General features: G+C 41.3%; 1 protein-coding gene across 3 annotated transcripts in view; it reads left to right on the top strand.

Annotated features, from left to right (window-relative positions):
- Positions 1-14757, top strand: part of LOC148008616 (calcium sensing receptor, chloroplastic-like) — a 47171-nt gene that overhangs the window by 10241 nt on the left and 22173 nt on the right. For 2 of the 3 annotated variants that reach the window (XM_087674159.1, XM_087674161.1), the window contains exons 2-4: positions 12206-12439; positions 12526-12721; positions 12821-12962. In XM_087674159.1, coding sequence (XP_087530285.1) covers positions 12206-12439; positions 12526-12721; positions 12821-12962 — 572 coding nt within the window. The remainder of the gene's footprint in view (positions 1-12205; positions 12440-12525; positions 12722-12820; positions 12963-14757) is intronic. The other variant, XM_087674160.1, reaches the window with a different exon arrangement.

The following is a 14757-nucleotide window of genomic DNA, read 5'->3' as shown; positions in this document are numbered from 1 at the left end:
TAAATGGCAGGACAGACTTAATACAGCAAGTTGTTGCTGCACCATGCTCCCGAGCAGCTCGTTATCGATGATGGTTTGCCACATGCAGTGGAAGAAGCAGTACAGCATGAAAGGGCTGCTGTAAATGCAGCCAAAACAATCCCAAGATGGCTGTTATAGACTCTCCAGGAGAGTAAAATGGATGCTCCTATACCTCAACGCAGTAGAAGGCTGCCAAAAATGCAACAAATGATGCAAGGGGGGCACATTTGATTGATTTTACGGAAGTAGATGATTGTGATGAGCATGTGTTTATGAGCTCACTATTGGATGATGATGAGCATACTTCCTTGGACAAAGCTCAGCAAGATACATTGGATGCAGGCCATGCAGGATGAGTTAGACTCTATTACTACTAACTCTACATGGGATCTTGTGGATTTACCACTTGGCAAGAAGGCCATTGGCACAAAATGGGTTTTTAAACTCAAATGCAAGGCTGATGGTACAATTGACAAGTACAAAAGGCTATGCACAGAAGAAGGGCATAGATTATGAAGAAACTTTTGCTCCTCATCTCGTATGAGTACGGTGAGATGTGTGATTGCTATGGCTGCAAATTATGGTTGGAAAGTACATCAGTTGGACATTAAGACAACATTCTTGAATGGGGATTTGCATGAGGATATTTATGTGTCACAACCTCCAGGTTTGTGGTTAAAGGGAAAGAGCACAAGGTATGCAAGCTGCATAAAGCTCTTTATGGCCTTAAACAGGCTCCTTGTGCATGGTACTCCAAATTTGATGCTTATTTGGCTAGCAAAGGGTTCAAAAATAGTCCAATTGCTCCCACTCTATACATTAAGAATGAGGGGGGGGGGGGGGGAGGGACTTGTTGATTATCATTCTTTATGTAGATGACATGCTACTCATTTGTCTTATAGAAGAAAAAATTGCAGATTTTAAGGCTAAATTAAAACATGCATTTGCTATGTCAGATATGGGTTGCCTACACTATTATTTGGGGATTCAATTCACCCAAAATGAGCATGGTATCATCATGTCACAGCCACAATATATGGGGATTCAATTCACCCAAAATCATGTCACAGTCACAATATGTGGATAAATTGTTAAATAGGTTTAGTATGCAAGATTGCAAACCTATGTGCACTCCTATGGATCTAGGCTTAAAGCTGTCTATTTATGATGGTGAAGAGATGTCTGATGTTGCAATTAACAGCCAGGCTGTTGGTTGTCTTATTTATGTTTGTAACACACGATCTGACATTCAGTATGCAGTATCTCAGGTGAGCAGGTGTATGCATAGCCCAGGGACCATACATTGGCAAGCTGTTAAGCGGATCTTTAGATATTTGCAAGGTACTCAATCACATGCATTATTATTTCCTGGGGGGGGAGACTTGCACTTACAGGCTTACAGTGATTCAGATTGGGCTGGTGATGCAGACACTAGGCAGTCTATTAGTGGACATTGTTTCTTTCTAGGCCATTCATGCATTTCATGGCTAAGGAAGAAACAGCCTACAGTGGCTATCTCATCTTGTGAGGCCGAGTACATGGCAGCCTTCACGGGAATAGTGGAATGTGTATGGTTACGCAGATTGTTGGCTGATTTATATTTACCATTGGAGGGTCCTACATCCATTCTTTTTGATAGTCAGAGTGCTACTGTAGTAGGACGAAATCCTGTGTTTCATGCTCGCACGAAACACATAGAGGCGCATTACCATTATGTCAGAGAGATGCTATGTAGGAGAGATCAGCTTGATGTATGTATCCACACAGAAAAATGTTGCAGACATTTTCACCAAGGCACTACCAGGCGAGAAGTTTGAGGTTTTTCGAAAGTCCTTAAACTTGTTACCCTTTGGTGATTGATCATCCTTGTACTTCATTACATTGGCACTGCTGGGGGGTGTTAGAATTTGCCGATTCTATGGTCAGTGCCCAAATTTGTGTGGTGTGGACACTTATTAAAGTGTCAATGTAAGGTGTGTACACCTAGTGTCTTAGAAACTTAAAGTAGTGACACTAGACTCTAGAGTAAAATAAACCTAACTCTAGTTAGTTGGTGGAAGGTTGGTTAGGTCAACCCTTGATCTAAACATAAGTTGTACTTTCACTCTATCTTTCATTCTAGCAAGTACACTCTTTTCTTTTTGCTTCAGCTCACTCTCTTGCTGTCATTGTCTCTCTTCTCTCTTTCCATAGCTGGCTGCCATTTTCCAACATTCAGTACACACACTTCATTTTAGGGCTTTACATTAACAGCCCCAAAAAGAGCCGGTGTCCACATTTCGGTTACTTTTTCAGTGGGTGCCCACACAGCGGTGCATCACCTTAGATAGCTTATGCCTATAAAGAGGCAGTCACTTCATTCATTCCAAGTACTCTCTTCGGTCACCACCACCACTTCCCTTCTCTCACCAGCCCCTTTTATTGGCCTCACACTCCTTTGGGAGGACATTGTGATTTGTGGCTCGTGGCTGCCTTTACTCTTCCTCTTTTGCTTCAGGCGCCCTGTTCCATCATCAGGCCTTGTGTTTGGGGCATCTTCCACCTCGTGTTACCATCATCTGCTTCGCATTTGCACCCTTCTCCTTAAGGCTCCACCTTCACCTGCGTTTTTCAGACTGGAGGTCTTCTCCTTGCTTGTCGTCAATGTCTCTAGCTTGGCGTTAGCATCCTAGCCTCTGGCCACTCTGGCCATAGTCTACATCACCGAGCGTTAGTGATTTCATCACTCGTCTATCACAAGGGCTATTGGGACTTGCGTTTATGTAGCCTGGCTCCTGCTCCATCACTTGGTGTCACTCGTCTGTCACGGAGGCTACTAGGACTTGTGCTTTTGCAGCCCGGCTCATCTTCCATCATCTGATGTCATCATTATCCACTTGGCGTTAGCATTTGGGCTGCTCTCTGCATTTTATAGCTTCGATATTGTAGGATTTGCGTTTTGCCATCCAAGTTACTCCCCAACATTAGAGGGCTGTGGTTCACTCCCTCGACAAACTGTCCTTCACCTTCTAGTGATTGCTTCAATAGCCCATTGCTTAGAGGACAGCGTTTTGCTCCCTTCATTGTGTAAATTTCCCACAGGTGCTGCTACCTAATTCAAATAGGACAATGCAGCTATCTTTTTAGCTTCGGCTCTGTTGTATCAACTTTGCTTCTCATAGCATGATTCGGTGCATCATCATCGTGTTCTTCTTGTGGTTCTGAGTTTCTCTTTCTTTGTGTTTGCCGTACACACTTTGTGTTACTTCTCACAAACACTACTCTCTCTCCACCATTGCTTATTTTAACATGGTATCAGAGTATACCTATTATTTTTGACATGGTATTAGAGCATACTTCTTATTTTTTGATACCCCCGTATACTCATAGTCCCCCCACATGACCTTTTAGAGGATATCTATATCTATCCTCTGCTTATGGATTGTTGTCATACATCCCTTGGGTCACACCTACGCAAGGATTTCCATTCTTTGCTCCCTGTATCCCTATCTCTCCACCTTGGACTCCACAGGCGGTTACCATGCCCATACCCAGTGTACCCTTGTCTACATTTGGATCCGTTACGCACACTTCTCGTATGCATGGTGGGCTCTCAGGGATTCCTTCCCAAGTGTACTCCACTTCCGCATCCTATCACGCGTATTCACCCTACCACCATTACACAACTTTTCACCCTACTACCATTACACAGCTTCTTCAACTCCTAGCGCTATCATTCCTATTGCAACGGCCAAGAATACCTCTACGGATAACGTTTTAATGGGTCGAATTTCACTACTTCGTCAAACTTCATATAACAAGTGCTTGAATCTTAGGGCCTTTGGGACTTGGCTGTTGGTATTGAGCCTTGATTACATTTGTTAATGGAGAGCATGCAATGCCATTGTCAATATTGAGTTAATGTAGGGGTTGCTTCTTGAATTCCAGTCTCAGTTATAGCATTTTCCCCTCTCATCTGAGCGTTGAAGTCATCTCATTGACTGTTATACGGTTGGAGATCGCACTCAACGTATCAATCTTGATTTTGAGCTTCTTGAGTTTTCCATTAAGAAAGAAGTTGATTTGAAAGTCAAGTTGGCTGAGTATTGGCGCTTACTAGGCGAGTTTGCTACTATTGACTCCCTGAAGTGATATGACGATTAGGTCACATCCTTCTTGAATAAATTGCGTGACAAATACTTCCATTTTATCTAGTACATTATCTCACCATCTAGATTGCCAACCTTCAACGAGTTTTGAGTGCTAGTTCTTGCGTTACGTGAGGTTGCATGATTAAGTCCACAAGAAGTTCTCCCCACACATTCATTTAGAGGGGCGAGGGTTGATTGCCTCTTCTTCGTGAGGGAAAACCAATAGTGGCAAGAACTCACAAGATACGAAGGTGAGCCAAAACAAGATTGACACCACTTCCTTTGAGGGAACCAAAGAAACATGACCCCTTGGTAGCAAATTTCTAAGAAAAATAGGTTTTGCACATTGTACCAAATGTTGGACCATGTGGATGAGGAGTCGTATCAGGGCCTAGGGTCTTTCTCCAATGGAGCTACGTCTCTGGCTATTGCACCATCTACTCCATCTGTCCTACTGGCTATTAGATATGTGGCATGGGAATAGTCTGTGCATCCTTCACTACTCTTGAAGGATTAGTTGATTGGTTTGCTGGTGATTGGCCTATTGTATGTTACGCATCCATTCCTACGGCATCCACTGCACCTTCTAAGATCCCTTTCCCACCTCCCTATACATGATGGTGGCCATACACACAACCTTTCCCTTTTTAGACTTCCGCTATATACTTACATGCTAATTGCATTGCACTTAACTTTGCTTTCTTTTATTTTCAGTTTTCTTTTTGGAGCATCTCACTATTCACCTTTGTGCTTGCAGGTTTTGATCTCTTTTGCAAGTTTTATATTTCAGTGTAGGGTTAACATACATGATTGTACTGGTTGTTCCTTAGTTGGAGAAAGGAGATACATGCAGTTCATTTTATGGTTCCATCTACTTGGAGTTTTACTCTTCTACCAACATGGAGGCTTTCCCTCCCATAGCTAATCATGCAACATCTCTCTCAATACTACCATGGCGGTGTCTTCTATCCTTGCTCTTTTAGTTGGGATGCTTCATCATTTTCATCCACATGGATCTCGGCACCACACGAATGAGGATATGTATTTTTGAAACCTCAAATAACATGTGCATTAATTTTTGATCACATGATTAAGTAAATGTCGAACATGTGAGGTGCAACTGGGGTTAAAGTAAATTTACGAGCCCGGGACCTGAAGAAATCACAGGATGTCAAAGGCAAAAGTTGCTATAAGTTATGCGGCACAGGTACTTGGTAGTATCTAGTGCCAGTTGTTGGCCTAGGTAATTCATTTGGCCATAAGTGTCAGTTGGTGACACTAGAGAAGTGACATTTAATGGTACCTAACACCGATCTGATGGTCAAAGATGGCACAGAGATACTCAGGAATGGAAGCTGTCTAGCCAATATAATTATTGGCTAGTCAGATTATTTTTTAGGATACCGAAATAATTATTAGATTAACTTTCAGTATTTAAAGGTTGAAAATTAATATTCAACTATGGAAAATGCTGGAAAAACCATTTGGGAAGGTTGCCACTTGTCAAAAATGCCCATCCAAGACTGAAAAACGTCTTTAGAGGTTAGAGAGAGGCATTTTTATCAATTCAGCCTGCAAGAGAGAGGGAGGAAAGGCTGATGGTCTGATTTGCAGCCAGTGGAGAACCTTCTAAGGTTGCCAAGGGTAGGAGAAGACCAATCAATAGCAGGAGACAACATCTATAGGCTGTTGAGACAAGGTAGCAGCTTTTATTGATTGATTTTCTTCAGTTCTTTGCATCTACAAGCTGTTATGGCAAGGCAACGGCTGCATTTGACTGATTTTCAGTCATTCTTTGCGAGAAAACTCTGAATTTTCTTTCTCTACAGCTTTTCCTCTCATCTTCCAGCCATTTCACAACTTATCTTCAAAGATCTCAGCATTTGGACCCTTGGAGGCTGAGAAATTTCAGAGTTCTTTGCTGTAAATCCTAATATGCAGCAGAAATTAGGTTTTAGCAGTAGCCTCGGGAAGTGTGCGAGAAATTGGAAGCCCCAAGGCTTGGATTCAACAGGGCTGAAGCTGTTTTTAGCCTATTCAAGTGGAGGGACGAGCAAATAATTGAATTTGGGGCATTTTCCATCTTCATCAAAGCGGGTGAAGGCCAATTAAGTACCCAAGTCAAAGGGGCAAATCAGATTGAAGACTTGTTGGTCACTTTGGACAGTAAGGGGAGTTTGGATTGCGAAGGGGATTGGGAGAATCCCATTGTAAATCAACTTTTTCTTCAATAAAGCTAAAGAAATACCGAAAGGGGTGCCGATTTTGGGGCCAATTAGGTGTGCATTGTCAAAGATCAATAGGTAAATTTGTATTTTCAGATTTGCATTTATTGTTTGATGCTATAATTAAGTTGTAATCAGGGATTTACCACCCATCCATGGAAGGAAGATTGGTTACAATTATCCTCAGGCTCCTCTTTTTTTTTCGGCATTGACATTTGGGTTGAGAGGGGATCTCTACCCTTCTTGGTATTCTATACTTGTCTTTGACATCGGCTCGGCCGTCCCCCGTGTTGTATCTTCTCCTATGCATTGCATGATTTTATCATCTTTGTACTAGAGTGCTTGGACATGTGAACAATTTTCCCACGAGGGACACTATTGAAGGGGCACTTGTTGCATGAGCATTCTTTAGCATGTAGCATATTACGTATCCCATTGTGTAGAGCACAATTGGACGGATCCTAAGCTGTTTTCATTGGTGGATTACACCACCATACTTACCATGATACTTCATCACATTTCCCTCATCATCGATATCTTGGAGTGGTTGGGTAAGCTTGTATTGTTTTGTGACGTGTTGGGTGTACCATCCCTATTTTTGTCTTCTTGGTTATTGTTACTTAATTAGCCTTCACCTCTAAAATTAACTTTCCACCCAAAAAGAAAAAAGTTCAATGTGGTTCCATTCGCCTTTGTAGGGCTTGGTAGGCCACTGGGCAGTTGACGAGCACCCTTTGTCCGATGCCTTGTTCTCTCTAGCTTGATGACTTTGGACTCCCTTGGTAAGATAACCATTGCCTCTATGGTTTTGGTAGGCCACTGGGCAGTCGATATGCACTCCTTTGTTTGATACCCTGGCTGCTTTTGGGTGGGATGCCTTGGGGTAAAAATTGCCGGCCTTCCCTTTTAAGCTCAGTTTTGGGCCTGAAGGGGGTGTTGAGCTAAATTACGCTTTACAACTGAGTAGCATATTTAAATAGCTCCAAAACACACATAATTATTAAAAAACACAAATTTGGTGTGTGGTTTGAGAGAGTTTCAGTGGTCCCCTAAAACCCTTCAACATCTATAAATAGATAGGCTGCCTACCATTCAACCTTATCCTTTTGTGTAGGTTTCTTAGTCTACTGTGCTGATTTCAGCTATCAGCTACCTACCATTTGTTGTCTAGCCATCACCGACTGTAGCCCATCACTATTCTGCCCTAGGCGCGTCGTGTTTTCAACCATCGCCCTGTTGTTTGGAGGTCTTCATCTGTTGTGTTGTCATAGCACTTGATTAGCTTACGTTCTCAGCTTCTAGTGATAGGCGATAGGCTATTGCCATCTCTCTCACCGGGTGACTGCTCCAATACCTCTGTTTTTGTTGTCCAACATGCTGTCTATATCAACAAACACCTCTCTTGTTGTTGCCTGATAGTTCTTTGCCTCGGCACTCTCTCATCTTCGATTAGTGGTTATTACACTTGGGATTTGTCTCTAGTGGATGTCACTCTTCGACACTACATTGCTTTGCCCTCGGTCATTTTGTACATTGTTACATTCATTTACAACATTTATTCACTTTAGACTTTCTTCTCTATGTGTTTGAGTTTTGAGTTTTTGTGTTTCGTGTTTTACGTTTACGGTTTGAGTTTTACTTGTTAGTGTTTGAGTCTTGGTCATACATGCTGTGTTTCCTCACTGCAAACCCTAGCATATCAGATATCCTCTCAAGATCCTCATTTACTCGTAAGGAATTAATTTGCATTATATTTATCTTATTGCCTTGAGTATAAAAATCTAATAGCTGATGTAGAATAATCTTTGTGGCCTAGAAAGGTGAGGTGGCACGAGTGCCAAGGGGAGACATATATACTTTTGTGGGGTAGGGAAAAAAGTTGATGTCAACAATCTTTGGTAGTATGACCGTTCTTGTTGTAGGAGTACTCTATGGTCTATCCCTCGTGGAGAGGCCATAGCACTAGTGTGGCAAACTTGTAAAGGGAGGATGGGAGGGAGAAAAGATAAGGGTATCTTTCAATGATGTGGTGGAGTATAGGGAAATTCTGAAGGTGATTCTGAGTTTGCAACCTTTGATTGCCTTCTCTAATGAAGAGGATCTTTAGCTCTTTGAGCACCTTTGCTATGACACCATGTCTAAATAGAGTGATAGAATGGTATGCACTCATACCATAAGAGAGAGACAATAGGGTCTGCAGGGAGAAACAGTGTACGACAAATGTTGAGAGAAGAAAAAAACTTGGAGAACAGAGAGGAGGAAGATGATGAATGATAAATCATTAAATCATGCTAAGTGAATCAAGCAAATACAATAGAGTTGAAGCTTTGAAGATGATTGCATTGTCATGTCTGATCAAGCGGCAACAATTAGAAGAAATCTGCACTATGAAGAGAGTGAATTGCAGCCCTTTGGCTGTAGGATATCAAAGCTAATGCTGAATGGTGAAGGAATGGACGGCTGGCTGCATACGGAGTGAAACACAGTCCTCAAAAGTTGTAAGAGATGAAGGATATGTTGAAATCTCTCCGAGATGATGGCTACTATCAAGGCGATTTCTCGGCATCCAGTTGGAGAAGAAAACACAAGAATATCTAATGAAGATCCCTCCCTGTAAGTGGCTGCAGATAGGTGATTGCTGGGCAGTTCTTAATGAGTGAAGAAAACACAAAAACACAAGTATGTGATGTAGGGCTAAGGAAGAGGGCGTAATCTATTGTAGACGGCTTGAAGCTACTGCAAATGCAAGCTTGATGATGATGCCAAGTGAGGAGGGCTGACATCAAATGATGGAGGCTGCAAAAGATGGATGTAGAAGCCATGAATCGTAATGTCCTCATGGGGTGTGATGGCAGTGGAATGGATGGGGAACGAGAATATGAAAGAGAGTGACAAGAAGGATAGAAGGAATGAATGTGTGGGATGAAGAATGAGAGAAATGAGTGCCGTATTTATAGGCATAGATTGTCTAGAGTGGTGTCCACTAAAGTCCCTTGGGTAGCGCCCCAGCTCTCTCGTGTGGTGCATAGAAAGCCTTTTGGGGCTGTAAATGGAAACCAAAACAGGAGTGAAGGAGAAGAAATGTATTGAATGGCTTGGTTTCTCCACATCATTTATATCCATCTCCTCATCCATAGCTTGATGTCATTAGCTTCATACCTATCGCTAGGGTACTCCCAAAAGACTCATCGACTATGTTTTTTTGACCAACTTGATCATGTTTTGTGGAAATTGATTTTCGATGTTTCAGGCCGTTCATGAAATGGGCAAATGTTTTAGACATTTGTTGCCCATTGGAAATGCGTTTCTTGGCGACTATGAGCTCAATAGTTGTATATTCAGTGTGTTGGCCCTTGGGTCTACTATAGAGTGTTACCTTAAGAGATTCTCTACTTTGCGATAAAGTTTGCAAGATTTCAGCAAGGATTAGTAGCAACATACTATGATGTGCACAATACATTACGCTTGGATAATTAGGACTCAGAGTTATTGTCATGAGGATGTGAAATTTTATTGCTTTGCTTAGCATTTGATTAAAAGTTAATCAAATGTACTAATGTTGCTTGCATATGTGAGGTGCAAGTTAATTATTTCACAATGTGGGACCCAAGACTCCAAGGTATTAGTTGATGCCAAAGGCAAAAGTTGTAATAAGTTATGCTTGATAGGGACTAGGTGGTACCCAGTGTCAGTTTTGGGCCTAAACCAATTTATTGGCCACTAATATGAGTGGTGACATTAGAGACAAAGCATTAATTAATTAATTTATGCCAGTCCAAGGGTCAATAATTGCTTGGGGATATTTGGAAGACAAATTGGCCTAGCCAATTCAATTATTGATTAATGGAACTAATTTTTTAAGCACTAGAATAATTATTAAATCAATTTTCAGAATTAATATTCTAAAAATTAATTTAATAGTTGGATAATGCCGGAAAATGGGATTAGAAGGATACCACTTGGCAAAACTACCCATGCAAGTGGAAAAACGTTTTTAGGGGCTGGTGAAAGTCTATTCTAGCCATTGTGACAGAGAAGGATGTTGTTAGAGAGTAAGGAGAGGTTGTTGATGTGATTTGCAATCGCTAGGGATCAATCCTACAGCATGTGATAGTAGTTTGGAGCTCTCCAGGAGTAGGTGACAGCAGTCCAAGTTCCTTCTAGTGCAGATGATAGCATACATGAGGGGGCGGTAGTCTTTCTGTGGTCCTAACCTGTAGGTGATAGCTTCCATGATTGTTTGAGCAGGGTAGTAGTTACTTTTCAGCATTTCTTGCAGTGAAACTTTGAAATTTCTCTCTCTACAACATTCTCTCTTATCCCCTAGCCATTTCTCAAGTTATCTCAGCATTTTCCAACAGTTTGAGCCATCAGAGGAAGAGATTTCAGTCAATCTTTGTTGTAAATCCTAATTTATAGCAGAAATTAGGGTTTGACAGCCACCTCGGGATGCATGCTCAGAATTGAGGACTTAGGACTTGAATTCCAATTGTTGAAATCGAGGAATTTCCCTATCCAAGGAGGAAGGCTGGTTTCAGTTACCATAGCAGTGCCAGAGTTCAATCTTCCATTGGAGGCCAAGGATGTTGCATTCACTATCATTTCGCTGGAGAGCAGTTTTTTCTGGAAACTATTTCATCAGAGTATGCCCCTACTTGGGTTAATGGTTGATGTGTTTTGCAATGTTTCCTAGAGCCGTCCTTCTCTTTTGTACATTGGATGTACCCTCTCAGCTTCTTTTGGAACCTCATCTCCATTTTTTCTCAGAATCTTGCCTAGCCTTGGCATTGGAAGTTTTTGCTAAGCACTAGCCATATGCAACTTTTGTCTAGAAAACTTTGTATTGGGTGTAATTGTGCACCCAATGTGCATTGAGGTGTATTATCATTGTCATGTATGGACTTTCATTTTATTCCAACATTATGGAGAGTTTTGAACTTTTACCCTCTAATTAATCCGTTAGCAAGTTTTGAGAGAGAGATAGGGCATTGAAAGTTCCTGCTTAGCACTATTAGGTTACATGCAACTTTTGTCCAGGCTACCGTGTATGGGGTATAGTCGTGCAGCCGGAGTGGATTGTGGTGGTTGCTGTCCTGTCATTGTCATGCATGGTCTCCCATTTTATCTCAACATCATTGAGAGTTTTTACCCTAATTTTTCCATCAGCGAGTTTTGAGAGAGAAGTGAGTTCTTTGTTTAGCTTGTTTGAGCAGTCATCGGTTACTTTTTGAACACAACTCAGCTAGTTTCTTTAGTTTTTCCAAGTGCCTTATATGGTTGCGACTGGAATCTATAGTTGTGCTAGGAGATTGAAGAAATAATAATGATAGAGTTTGTTATCATGATAATGGTAGGAGTATGTTATCGTAAGGTTGAGATGTTATGGGGATCAATTCTCTGTTCCTTGCACATCTCAGCAGAATGGGTTTGTTTAGTGGAAGAACAAGAATGGATTGCTTTTAGCAGATGAAAAAATGATTGTTGGGATGGCAAGGTCATGACATTCACCTTGAATGACATTACCCTTGAAGAAGCCTACCTAGTTATTTGGTTTTTTATTTGTCACTTTTATATCTTTGGCTGTGATGCCATTTGCAAGTTCTAGGTTATTAACAGGGGAAGTTGGATGTTAAGTTGGTACACAGTTATCCATGACTTCAGGAGTTGCATATCCCTTCATACATGTCAGCAAGATGGATCTGCATTTGATTTCACTTGGGGGGATTGATAATTATTGACATGAAGATAATTAGAAAATGCCATTCCTGGACTTTTTCTCTCACAAAATTTTAGTAAAACTGAACTGGGTGCACCGTTTGACACTTGCAGGCCCAAGGGATTTACATTCAAATTGCAGGGGTGCTGAGAGCTCCCTTTGATGTAGTTCGCATTTTTTTAAGTCAGTTCATTTTGCTAGTTGAGGCAACCTTAATAGCAGCAACTCCAATCTTGGAAAATATTACTAGCATGGCCCTTCAAGCAGCAATTCATCTGATAAAGCTTATAGAGAAATTCTTACAGACAGCCGGCATTGATACAAGGCCAATTTCAGAAGCATTAAAGGTTGGTCAAATAATCTTTTTTGGTGGTGGTTCTGTATGTTACATGTCAAATTTACTCTCCGTTTTGCTTTCTATGTTTGGAGGCAGACTGTGGCTTTGACTATGAAGGAGGCCTCTAAAGAGATATTGAAAGCTCTAGAACCTCTTGTTTCAAGTACTTTGCAATGGTTGGTAGCTACCGATTCGATTTCTCTGTTTAAAACTGCAGGAATTGTGCTTTTATTCTATTTTCTGGCCCCTCCTATATTTTCAGCTATTGTTTCTGCTACCAAAGGTTATAAAGGTAAACTGCCATCTGAGGCCCCTTATAAGTTAACCAATTAGTGCACAAAAGTACTTAAACACAGTCTGATGTAAAATCACTCCGAAATGTTTGATGTAGGTGATCTTTCAGCCCTTCAGGCACTAGACATGGTTATGAAGAAAAATTATCTATTGATTGATGTTCGTACGGAGAAAGAGAAGTCCAAGTCTGGAATTCCAAGCTTGCCTCGCTCTGCTGCAAGCAATCTGCTTTTTGTTCCGTAAGTGCGAGTGCTTTGTGACACATTTTTGGTGGACTTCTTTTCTTGGTCATTTCTGCCAGTACAAAGTTCAGAACCTTCATAGGCAAATACTGTTGCAAAATTAGTGACTGTTAATTAAAAAAAAAAACTCTGAACTTGAGGATCCAGACTGGCCATTGTATTGAATTTCCCAGGAATATGCCCAACTTAGAATCAAAGAGGGCTCGAACATGTGTTTAACAGCATCATATGGATTTGTACAGATAGACTGGATGCTTGTTATGAACATCAGAATATCATGCCATGCATCTGGGCAGTATTTTTTCATTAAATCATTCTACATGTGTTCAATATTTAATGGTAACCATGTAGCAAAGGTTGACATTATGCTACATTGTCACACATACATGCAGAGGCGGTCCTTGTACCTTAGGCTTTTTTTGGAACCATCAAGTCCAAAAGTATGCTACATGTTTATATACCTAAGGTTTTTGTAGGGGAAAAGGCTGGGTTGGCTGCTGGTTGGGTACAACTAATTTATACCTGCATTATATTTGATCAAGGTGCAGCTAGCTCATGTCTCTTAGGCGCCAATTATGAAGTGAAGCCTTGGAAGCAGGTTTACACAAATCATGCATCAGACATTATTTGCTACTTCCTATCAAAGGTTTAGAGGGTTACCCATGTTTGATGCTTAGAAGATGAGGGTTCACCCACAATAGCTTACTTGGAGAAGGGTATTGAGCATTACATGAATTCTTATTTTGGTTTCCATTTACAGCTCCAAAAAAACAATATTTTTATCATCCTACATAGTTCAGTGACTTGTGTGCCTACAAATGGGGCATGGACATTCACCCCTTCAACCCCCAACTGTCTCCCATTTCAAGAAAAGTGATGGGACAATATGCACGGATATCATATTAGAGAGACAATAGGGTTTGCGAGGAGAAACGTAGAATGTACGGCAAACAATGAGAGAAGAAAACTCAGAAGAAGAGTGAAGAATGATTAACACTTAATCACGCTGATACAATGGAGCAAAGCTCAAAGATGACTGCATTGTTTTGTCTGGTGAGGGAGTAGCACATGTAGGGAATCTGCACAATGAAGGGAGCAAAATGTAGTCCTCTGGATAGTAGGGTATCAAGGTAAATGCCGAATGGTGAAGGAAAGCTGTAGAGGGAGCGGAATGCATCCTTGGATGTCATCAGAGGGAGGAAAGAAGATCACCAACAACCATGGCACTCAGGAGTCACAACAATAGCATGGTGGCTTGCCTCTTACTGAATCATAGTAGAAGAGAGCCTCCTAGTAGCAAAACACAATATATTGGGGCAGTAGATAGCATGTGGGGCCTTACGTGGGGGGGCAGCATGTGGCCATTAAATGCAGCTTGCAATGGATGGAACAGACCGCCAAACATCAAATAGCTGTGAAGGATCGTCCACGGATTGAGATGTCCTCCATGTAGGGGTTTAAACAACAATGGAGAGGGTTGAGGAATAGAATGGAGACTGATGGAGTAGAGTAATATGATGGAAAGAGAATGAATGTATGTTTGGTAGTGTGTAGAATAAAGGGAGTTTGTGCCCTATTTATAGGCACAAATAGTCTTGAGTCGTGTCCTAGAATGTGGATGCCCAACCCTTTTTGGGGTTGTAAGACTGAAATGGGAATGAATTAATGAATAGAAATGCAACTAATGCATTTCTCAACATCCCCTCTTAGGCCCCAAAAGGAGCCAAAAGAGGTGAGAGCGTGCCTAGTGTTCCACATGTAAGGAAACCTATAATGAGGAATTGTAGACATG

This window comes from Lygodium microphyllum, unplaced genomic scaffold, assembly GCF_053477565.2.
Source record: "Lygodium microphyllum isolate KBCC unplaced genomic scaffold, Lygodium_microphyllum_v1.1.10 scaffold_116, whole genome shotgun sequence".
In the NCBI taxonomy this organism is placed as follows: Eukaryota; Viridiplantae; Streptophyta; class Polypodiopsida; order Schizaeales; family Lygodiaceae; genus Lygodium; species Lygodium microphyllum.
Note: the sequence above shows the minus strand (reverse complement) of the source record. Positions and strands in the feature narration are given on the sequence as shown.